General features: G+C 44.9%; 1 protein-coding gene across 3 annotated transcripts in view; it reads left to right on the top strand.

The window, feature by feature from the left end:
- Positions 1-389: 389 nt before the first annotated feature.
- The window catches only part of SRMS (src-related kinase lacking C-terminal regulatory tyrosine and N-terminal myristylation sites), a 127,597-nt gene continuing 116,688 nt past the window's right edge, over positions 390-11,298 (top strand). For 2 of the 3 annotated variants that reach the window (XR_013598492.1, XM_078651645.1), the window contains exon 1: positions 390-895. Coding sequence is in view for 2 of the 3 variants with exons in the window: in XM_078651645.1 (XP_078507771.1) it covers positions 585-895 (311 nt within the window). In the remaining variant the exon portion in view is untranslated. The remainder of the gene's footprint in view (positions 896-11,298) is intronic. The other variant, XM_078651646.1, reaches the window with a different exon arrangement.

Below are 11,298 nucleotides of genomic sequence, written 5' to 3'. Positions count from 1 at the left end.
AGAATGCATGCTGGGGTCTACCATTTATTGTCTACCATGTATTGCAGCGTTATACCGCTACTTGTACTTTGTATACATTTGAGTAACCTGCACAGATGTCACTTTTTTCCTCCTATAATTGTACCGTTTGCTACCTCTTGTATTTTGTTTGCTCACAATTGTATTTTTTTGCCTCATGTAACTTAATGTTTGCTGTTGTACTTTGTTCACTTGTAATCTTCTCCTCATGTATCATTACTGTTCCTTTTGTGGAGCGCCTTGACACCTTCGGGTAAAATCCGCGCTGTATAAAAACGCATGAATAAATAAATAAATAAATAAACAGGTGCCGTGAGGTCACACAAGTTTGACTAGATCTGCTAGTTTCGTTTCCCAACCCGGAAGTTGGAACATAAAATCAAAGCGTACCTTGACTGAGTGAAAAGGAAACACACACTTTGCATTCCAAGCACACTCTCGGAAACCTCCGGCCAGGATGCCTCGATTACCCCCATGCCCACCACCCCGGTGCCAGTCGCTCGGGGAACAGCCTGCCCTGGGCCCCTGAAGGCGCCCTCGGGCGCGCCTCGCCCACCCCCCCGGCCATGGAGAGTTTTGTGAGGAAACATATGAACTTTCTGGACTGCCTGTGGGACCAGATATGGCTGAACTCGCCGCCGCGGCCGCCCACGCCCCCGGAGCCCGTCGACAGCCCCAAGAGACGGGTCTTCACCGTCCTGTACGACTTCCAGGCCCGGACCGACGAGGAGCTGACCGTGAGCGCCGACCAGCAGGTGCACCTCGTCGCCCACGAGGGGGACTACGTGCTGGTCAGCAGGGTGACGGGGCCGCCGGGCACGGGGCTGGTGCCCACCACCTATGTGTCCTTCAGTCACCGCGAGGGCTTCTCCGAACAGTAAGTGCCTGGTCCATGCGCGAGATTCCTGCAATAGGCTTGTGATCGATCAGCTGTGAAGGGGTCCACTTCACGTGGGACACCGTCAGCAAGTCCAGCTGTTAGCCGGAAGCGAGAGAACAAACTACTAATCCCAGAATGCAACTCTTTGCTGGGTTAAAAATATGTTCTGTCAGTGGTGCGTAACAGTTGTGGGACCATCTCGCTGAATCAACTACTTATTTTAGTTATTAAAGTCATGTTCTCATCATGGTATTTCTAATTGTTGTCTAAGCTATGCCCTTCCTCATGAGAGCACGTTCCAAATGCAAATGTAATCATTTTGAAACAATTCTTATAATACACTGAAAAGTTTTAACTCTAGCCCAAATATTCCAAGACCGATGTTAATATAACTCTCCCGGACTTTTTCAGTGGAAGTTACACGTACGCAAAACCAACCACCTGTTGTTATGAGGGCGCAGTTCAAGTTAAGAAACACTCAGGCCTGTGGTTTTAACTTCAAACAGAACGTATTGTGGGAGTTGTAGTCGGGGGCTGCTTCTGTGAATTAACGCACCCGAATAGAATTATTAGCAAAGGCGCTCAGGAATAAAAAATTAATTTCAAGAGGGTTAAAGATTATGAAACAGGGCATCCAATAATCCTGGCACTAAACGCTCCCAATTAAATTTACGATTGTAAAATCTCCTCTTCTGCGAGCCGAAAAGTTGTTGTTATCTACATTGCTTCTTTTGCATTCTCCTTTTCTGTGTTTTGTGGGTGTGATGTTTTGCACTTCCGCTCTCCGAGTAAACTTAAGTTTATCAGACAGATCAGACAGATGACTCCATGTTATCGTGGTCGACAATTCTCAGTCCGTGGATTACAGTTAAAAACAATTCAAAGCATTCAGGGAATGCTAGCGCTGGTTCCCCTTACTAGAAGCCTGGGACTAAAACATCATATTTCATATGCTTATGAAATCGAAAACTGGACTTCAGTACAATGGTCCCCAGTGACACGGATAACCTTATCTAAAAGGTCCTTGCTTCGGGAGTGTACCCAATTTCAGAGAAGCTAGTGGTAGGCTTAATTTGCGTACTCGTGCCTGCTGTGAGTATAACGTTCCTTAATTTAGTAGACCTCCTACAGCTATTATGTGTTACCTACTACAGCTTAAAGGTGCGTATCACAGCAGGGAACCAAGGAGACGACACAGCTGCGTGATGTGTTGCTCTAGTCAAGGTTGTTCCCTTTGAATTCTGGGTCTTGTAGTCCTGTTTCGGTAAAGAAGACTGCAAGTCCCATAATTCAAAGGAAAAGGAAAACACCTGCACTAGAGCAGCACATGGATCTGGGAAACTACGCATGGCTGTTTGGGGTGCAATATAGGGGCCACGCTCGGCTCATGGTCGAGTACCAATATTTTATTCTCCCAAATTCATATTAAAGCCCCAGGGTAGTATATCTACTACTTACTAAGTTTGACAGGTGATATAAATTGTATGACAGATATTTTATTTCTGCAGCGATTGCCTGTGGTCTGCTGAGGTCCTGCTCGTGGTTCCCTAAAGCTATGCTGGGTGGGGTGGTGGGCAGGGATATTCTTCTTACCACCAGGACACACCACATTTTCACAGTGAAAAATGACCCTTTTTTTGCAAAGTGCCTAGCTGGGAAGCCAATCAGGTGTGCTCCAGTCTCCTGTGTCCTTTTTTCTTGTTCATCTATCCGCAGTGTACCCACATCCCCATTATGTCACTGCACCCTTTCTACCTGATCTCTACTCTACCCTTGACCATTGTATGAACTTTTCCCCTTCATACCCATTTGACACTTCCTGTTGTGCCCACCTGCAAACTACTGCACCTGGTGTATCCGCTCCGGCCTGCATGTACCTGCTTTCATTGCTTGTTCGATCTCAAGGGGTGCATGGTTTCGGTAAGGTAGTTTTTCTGTTGGAGACCTTCACCAGGTTGCCCCTTCCTTTGACTGCTAGTTGCACTGGCCAAATGCTTCCTACAATCTACCCGGTATCGCTCTAGTAAGAAGGACCCCTGACGTTCTATGTCACCCACAAACCTCAGTAAATGTAAATGTACAGGAATTTATATAGCGCAAATCACAGAGCGGTTTCTAAGCGCTTGCTTAGGGAACCCGTCCTGGTATTCCCCTGTGAGATAACCCCGGCAGGGTATCCGCAAGGTGAAAGCCAGGCATCCCGCCGCGAGGGGCCGTTGTGGAGATTAAGCAAGCTATTGCCCAGAGTCGCAGAGTATTCCCCTGTGAGATAACCCCGGCAGGGTATCCGCAAGGTGAAAGCCAGGCATCCCGCCGCGAGGGGCCGTTGTGGAGATTAAGCAAGCTATTGCCCAGAGTCGCAGAGTGTGAACCCGTGAATCGAGTAGGCACCGGAGCGAGAATTGTCGAGTCCATGGACATTTTAGGACTCAAGACCCCGCCGAGCCGGGAATTGAACCCTGGTCCCGGGCTGACCTCTGCTTCCAGGTCTGCCTCCTCTAACCAGTGAGCCACACTTCTCCAATTGTCAGTAAAGGACAATTGCTTGGTCAGAAAGGTATCACTCCGAACTATGAAGCCGCTCATCTGCCCTCTCACGTGTATTTTTAAGGATGACCCAACATCATTGAAACGACAGGGTCTGAGGATCAGTTCTCTGACCTCAAAGGAATTGTTTGCATCCAGTTCTGATAGCTCAGTTTCAAGGAGGGATCCAGGGACCTCGTCCATGCCTCCTCCTGAGGTTCATCATCCTTGGCCAAATAGCTCCAGGCTGTTGAACAGGGTACAGGAAAAATGACTTGGTAAAAAGAGTCCACGTGATCTCCTTGCAACCGTTCACGCCTGAGGTTCATGGGCACACTGCCAATTTCCTCACTCACAGGATGTGGATTGTAGATATTAGTTGCCGGTAGAGTCCCTCAGGCCTAGTTACTCATGCATTTTTTCCATTCCTGCTGAAACACAGTTAACTTACACTTTTATTCGTTTTTTCAACTTTTTTTACTCTCACACTATGATTACTCGCATGTCCAAGTTCTCCTTTCTTGAGTACCTTCTAATAGGGCTTTGGTCTCTCTTCCCCAAACCTGATAAGATTCTCTGACTTGTTATTTTTGTGTAAGTTTTTATTGGCCTTTGTACAAAAAAACAAAACACTAGTGACATACTGGGAGAACTTTTCTGGATATTGTGGCGAATGTCGATAACAGTCGAAGTCCCTCCACCCAAATCCAAAGGCTCAATTCCTTTCCCCGTGTATTATCAAACATCATACACTGAGGCATATATTACTCAGGGTGAAATAATGGTTCATTCTCCATAGCATTGATAACATTTTAAGCTTTCATGGTTTCCCACTGTAAATTGAATATCGTGTTCCCTAAATCTATTTCACAATCTGGCTCTGGGTGGGTAGGGCATCCGGGGGGTGGGGTGGGGGGGGTAAGGGGGTCCTAACAGCTCGGAGCGCATCACCCAACAAGCCAGCAAGATATCAGCAAGATTTTTGATCTGTGTGTGCTTTATGTATGTGATATTCCTCTGCATGTGTCCATTCAGTCATCTCTCTCAGCCATTCTGTGAACTTTCCATAAGTTTTCACCGAAATTGCCAGACCCTCATTCACATCCCATAAAAAGGGTCCTGGAAAGCAATACGGAAATTAACTGCAAAATTAAAGATCCCCCATTGGAGGTTTGTGGGAGGGGGACTTCTCAAAGATTTTGATTCAGCAGAGGCTGCAGAGTGGTAAATTTGTTAAATGGAGGATTGCGGAAGAGAACCAGTTTCCAGAAGAATTGTAGCGTGGAGGTTGCGGTATTCATGTGTGAAAAGACAAAACACTTCTTTAGGTGAAATGACGATATGGTATTTGTAGGGCTCCCAGTGGTGTGCTGCACCATCTCTGTAGAAAGTGTAAAGTTGAATGGGAATTTTTGTCCATCAGAGTCTGTGGCACAAGCAGAAGCTATAGATGATGGAAGGAGAGAATCAGTGACAAATTTAATGTTTCACAGGATTACTGGTCCCTATACAGTAACAGCAGATCAGGCCACAAACCTCATTTAGTCTGCTGGATTCCCTTCTCCAACACTATAGACCAGGCTTCTCCAACGAGTAGCTCATGAGCTACTGGTAGCTCTCTGGCTACCCATGAGTAGCTCTCCTGTGTGCAATCTTAAATTAAAAGTTTTTGCTGGGCACAATTAACATGTCTACCAAAATTGAAAAATGTGTATTTGAGATGAAAATGTGTGTATTCTCAGAGCTCTTAAGTTGATGTTTGCAGAAAAATGGTTGAATTATCAAACTATATTTAGGCTGGATATTTGAGCGATAAATGGTGTGGCTTTGAGGAGACTTACTACTAAGATTATTAACTTGATACCAGGGGCTGTCAAGTATGGCTTTTATGTATTACCCACGTAGAGGCATTCCGCATTGACAATGCATTTTTTACATAACTGCCGGCAACCCTGCCTGATGCACTGAAATGATCACCGCTTGTAATCTGGTATATGGTAACTACTAATGTAATCTTGTCGGAGGTGGTAATAAGAGCTATGTATGTTCAGTGAAAATCCATCTGAGCTACCAACATTATTAGAGCTAGACCAGGAGTCTTGATCCTTTTCTATAATGTGAACTATTTCATATCAGTGAAAATAGTCCCGAGTTACTAATGACTTTGATAATTGTTGATTTAGTGACTACATGTGATAAGACCACAATAGTGGCCACCCTGGTGTATGTCATCATGTTAATATTGTTAGTAGTTCAGGATAATTTTCATCGAACCTAAGGAGCACTTAATACAGAAAAGGTTAGAGGATCCTGCCACATACCATACTTGGTCGCCACTGGTGTATTTGTGCTTGTGCTATGATTGTGCCACTCTCTAAAGTTATTCTAAGCCCTTTTGACTGCTGGTGCAGACTGCGCCCTCATCGCTCACAGTGGAAAAAGATTACATTATCGCCCTTTACACTTCCTCATGTTACTTTAGTGCCACCTTCAACAAATATTGTCTTAAAATGAGGAAGGAGAACAAGAAATTCATTTTGTTTGCATCTATATTGTTAATAAGACATAAATCCGGTATAGTGTCTGCAATTGCTCTTTCCTGTTCAGGGCGGGTGCGGTTATCAGCATACCATGCCACCTCGCCTCCCTTTATTTCTTTTGCAGACTTTCCAACTCATTCTCACACCATCCCACTTCCTTGGAAAGTCACTCCCTATTTTCCTTCCCTGCAGCTCTTACTTAGTACATTCTCTTTACCCTACCAATTTTTTCCTCGCTCTGTGTTCATCTTCATCAAATTCACCTATATAGTAAGGTTCATACAAAAATAGTAACAGTTCTACGAGTTATAAAATTCCATACACATTCGATTCACCATAAATTGAGATATGCAACAAAGATGACAACACAATGAAGAACTATAATGATGATTGTCTAAATTCATATTCGGCGGGCAATATTACATCAATTTATTCCTAACCCTTACCCATCTCCTTCAATCTGGGCATCATTATTGATGATGGTCTCTCTATGAGACAACAGGTGGCGAGTGTTGCTGCCATCTGTTTTACGATCTTGAGGTGGCTTCGTAAGATCATTTGGATGCTTCCTGCCTCAACCCAACGCACGATAGTCCAGGTACTCATCACCTCTCGCCTCGATTACGGCAATATTCTCTATCTCGGTAGCTGCCAAATGGTACTAAGAAAGCTACAAGTAGTTCAGAACTCTGCAGTACGCCTTCTTTGTCAAGTTCCTAGACAGGCTTCAATCTCGCCGTATTTACGTGACCTTCACTGGCTTCAAATTGATCAAAGAATTAAATCTAAAACCCTGTGTTACATCTTTAAAATCAAACAAGGTGTGGCACCAGCGTATCTGCAAGAGCTCATCCATCCTTACATTCCTTCTCGTCCCCTGCGCTCTTCAGCCCATGGAGACTTCGTGATTCCCAGATTTAAACTTGCACGAATGGGTGGCCATTCCTTTTCTTGTCTTGGCCTCAAAATCTGGAATTCTCTTCCGGTGTCCTTGAAGAATGATCCGTCCTGTGTCCTTGAAGAATGATCCGTCCTATCTCAGCTTTTGAAGAAATCTTATAACTTGGCTCTTTTAGTAGCAAATAGTTCTTGATTGCTCCTTTTCTAGCAATTTGTGTGCTAGGCGCCGGGAAACCCTTTTTGGGTAGCTGCGCGTGTTACAAAACTAATTTAATAATAATATTAATAATAATAATAAACTTAACCATAGCCCATTCACTCAACCTTTACACTTCCTTTAAACCTTTATCAAAACTCAAATCCTAACCAAATCTATAACTTCACTCATAACTCTATCCCTTCTACTTACCATTTCCGAACACTAACCCTAATCCCAGTTTCAAGCCTACCCCTCTTACTTAACCATTTCCGAACGCTCATATATATCCCTTTTATTGTCATATCTCATATATTTTTTTTAACATGTAAACAATATAGTTTTTTTCAGTGTTCTTTTTATGGATTTCTTCATAAAAAATATTAATGTTCAATTTTCCTCGGTTGGATATCATCATTGTGTATTTCTTTTTTATGGTTAGTTCATTTTCACGTAACATAGCTTACCCTGGTCTACTGTTTCTGTGTACCACTTCTCTTCGTGCCACTTTGAGTACGATGGAGTAGAAGGGAGCATCTGGAGAACATGACTAAGGCCCTTTCCTTTCAGTCTTACAGAAGGACCACAAAAAAGGGTTAGAGATTTGTAGTATCCAGCTAATATGCCTCATGCCTCTGAGCCCCCCAGTATTGCAGAAAATGAAGGCTTTATAAAACTTGTATTCTGAGCCATTAACATTAGTTATCCACACTTACATATGACATATTTACGCAATTGATTTTGTGATAACACATAATAAGGAACCAGGAAAATTGCTATTAATGGCGAACCTAAAAGTATCTGATGGATTCCAGACCCTACATAATACAGAAACTGTTATTCTAGAGTCACCACTTTAAAGAAGTGACATACAATGGTACAATCTCTTTCTGGCAGTGTTACAGGAGTCTAAAATTCCCTCCTAGCCTTGCACCACTGTCTCACTACTGACCTTCAAGCACAAACTGATACTGCTTCTCTTCTCCAGTAACCTACTGGCAGTTTTTTAAAAAAGAAATCCTTTTATCAGCCCAGCTTGCCTCCTTACGCCCCTTCCATCTTACTGTTGATTTCTAACCCTCTTCTTTTCCCAGCTACATTCGTCCTCACTATTCCAGCAAAAGCTTCCTCTGTTTTTTAATCTCTTTTTTAATCTCTCCAATCCCTTATGAAACTCGTGCTGCATATGATGCTCACATACTGTAATATTCATCTTGTTTATACTGTCTCTCGATAATTGATACTTTGCTGGTTTATGATATTTTCACTTACAATCACCATTGTCGTGCATCTTACAACCTGTGACCTATTTATCATGTTTCTTTTTATTTTGAATTTTCTATTTAAGATAGTCTTGTATCATCGGTTGTGTGAAGTGCTCTGAAGCCCAATGGTCATGTCAGCGCTATATAAAACCAGACTAACAAATGCAAAGCATTTGTCTGTGGGATTTATTAAAACAGTTGAAGTTAGGCCCTGGCATTTAAAGATCAAAGCAATGGTGCAGACATCTGGGAGTCTGTTTTTGATTGGTCAGCAAGCCACCCAGAAATGATAAATGATACAAGAGCATAACAAGGATGCATTTTGTCATCTGCACTATTTGCCATTTACATCAAGCCTTCATATATTAAGCATAGCGCTACTCTAGCAATTCCCAAAATTTCCATGCATGATCAATACATTAGGTTAAACTATATGATCTGGCGGTGCCCACCTGCAATGTTAGGACTACTGTGGAGCATTTGATTAACCTTAGATTTTCACAAGATTTTTGATAATAAATTAAGTACTACCAAAACGAATATATTGTAGTAAAATATGCCTTCCACAATACCAAAAGTAATCAATAGCACAAGTAGAGATCACAGTAGCTATCAATTTACCAACAAAAACGACATTATTTTGTTCCAGTATTGAAGGAAGCTATTAGACTGATGGCTTCAATCAACAACTCCCAGTGGCCCTGCTAGGGAGAATACATTTGGTTAAAATGCCTAATATACACAAACTGCTTGAAACATGCTCTAACATTCGTCCCAAACTGCAACTTTAGGGAGTATTAGCAGTTTTATTCAGTGCTCTAAAGAAGTTAGTCATTAAAAAACTCATGCAGGCTACAAATGGGGATTGGGCCAAGCTACAGGATGTGCTGGGTGTCCCTGTTAATCTATTTTAACTACAAAGGTGCGGACACCCTGAACCGCCGCTAAACCTTGTGGAGGGAGGTGCTGCCTGCCGGTTCACACACGCCGCCACGAACTTCACCTGGTTGCTGGAGGAGCTGCTCTTGCCCGGTCCGGGATCTACCGCGCTGCTGCTCCTGTGTTCACGACTTGCAGCACCCGCTCCGCGGGTGCCGCTGCGCAGCAGTCGGTGAGGGGCAGGTCTCAGCTGTTTGCAAGCGGACGCCCGGAGGAGGAAGATCCATTGAGAGCAGTCAGAGGGAGCGCGCCAGCAGGGACTCGTAAGACCAGGAGTCCCTGCTCTGCACAGGTGTGCACGGCCGCGCCCCCTGACAGACACGCCCACCCGCCTGCAACGTCCCTTATTACCAACGTGCAGGGCGCTAAGCGGGACGCGAGCGAAGCCCGAGCAAAGGGCGGGCAGTCTGTGGCAGTCAGGGGCAGACAGAGGCTGGGCTGGGCCACGTCTTTTTCATCCAGCCCTGGTGGGTTGCGTGTCATTCCCTAAAGGCGTACCTCTTACCATGTCAACCCGTTCTGGTAAATTACTTAGGAGCGAGGGCGAAAGGGGAGGTGCTGTTGGGAGCCCAGTGATTGGAACCATGGACCGTTTTATAACCAGAGTGGCGGCGGTCATTGATAAGGAGATCGCTATGTTTGAAGGCCGTCTCTCTGAGGTGTATCTCCCTTCTAGACGCTCCTCACTGGGGGCTGTAGCCCAGGCCTTGTCACCGGCCTGTGAGCGGGTCCAATCTGTTCCCCCTGATGTCCCGGATGGCTCTGTAGATTCCCCCCAGATGGTAGAAATAGGGACAAACATAGAAAGGTTGGAACATCTGGTTGCGCTTCTACCTAGTGGCGTTGTGGAAGAGGGTGGCGCAAGTATATCGCATTCAGCTGCACCCCCAAACATAGGCACAACTCAAATATTATTGCCAACTCCACCTGTTCCCAAAAAAGTAAACCTAGCTGGGGTGCCATCTGTGTATGACTCGAGTGGGCAGAGTAAAAGGGCCAAAAATAAAAGGGCAGCCAGCTCTAGTAAGGGTAGGCTGGTGAGACAGGCCGCGCTCTACAAGCGACCGAGGAAGCCTCTTGGGCAGGGCGGGAAGGACGTAAAGGGGTCGGTCCCAGAGGACAAGGCAGTGGTGGAGGGGGGCTCTGTGGACACACCCACGGGTAATAATAATTGTTCGTCCCCTAGTAGTAGTGCTGTTAATGTCTCCACATTTATTGACCCCAAGATTATTGACAGCATTATGGAGAGGGTAAACAGTCTCTTGATGCCCCTGTTGACCCAGGTTAAGGGTTTGGGGGCTAGAATAGATAAACTAGAGCAATCTACCCTCGACGGCTTTTTCTCACTTAAATCTACAATTAAACAGCATAAAAGAGTGAGTGAGAACCAGGCCATGGGACTAAAGGGGAGTGTGCCCCCAGTAGCTTCCTTGCCACTACAGGCGGATTCTAATCCTCCAACTAGGGCAAATAAAGTAGATACTAGCAAAGTGCAAGTACCAGTACCTGTAATTCCTCCCCCAACAAAAGGAGGGCCCCAACACAAGGGAATGGAAACATCTTCTGAGGTTGCCAAAAGTACACCAAAACTAACACCCCAATTGCAGCCCCCGACAAGTAGAGGGACGGTAAAGAATAGCCAAGCCTCTGGTACACAAGACAAAGGCAAGGCAGCAGCGACAGAGATGGTCGCCAAAACTGCCCCTCAACCTGCAGCCCCAGTTGCTACCACAGTGGCCCCCCGCAAATTCCCACGGAGGACCCCCCCCATAAATCTCCCACTAGATTGTCATCCTTTTGTTGCTGTACTAGTAAATGTTCCCCCACTGAAGGAATACCAGTTGGAGAATCACCAGGCTCTCAAGAATAAGTGTATCCACTGGCTAAAGTTAAACAAGCCAATCCCGAGTTGTGTGGATGGGCTAATTCTAAGTGTTCGCAGAGTTGGGTGGGTAGGACAAGGAAAAAAAACACAGGAGGGGGATTGTGTAATAATAAACTTCCAAGATCCCAGAGTGGTGAGCTCCATCTGTG

Source organism: Lissotriton helveticus, chromosome 7 (genome assembly GCF_964261635.1).
Source record: "Lissotriton helveticus chromosome 7, aLisHel1.1, whole genome shotgun sequence".
NCBI classification, from domain to species: domain Eukaryota; kingdom Metazoa; phylum Chordata; class Amphibia; order Caudata; family Salamandridae; genus Lissotriton; species Lissotriton helveticus.
This window is presented reverse-complemented; position numbering and strand designations above follow the sequence as displayed.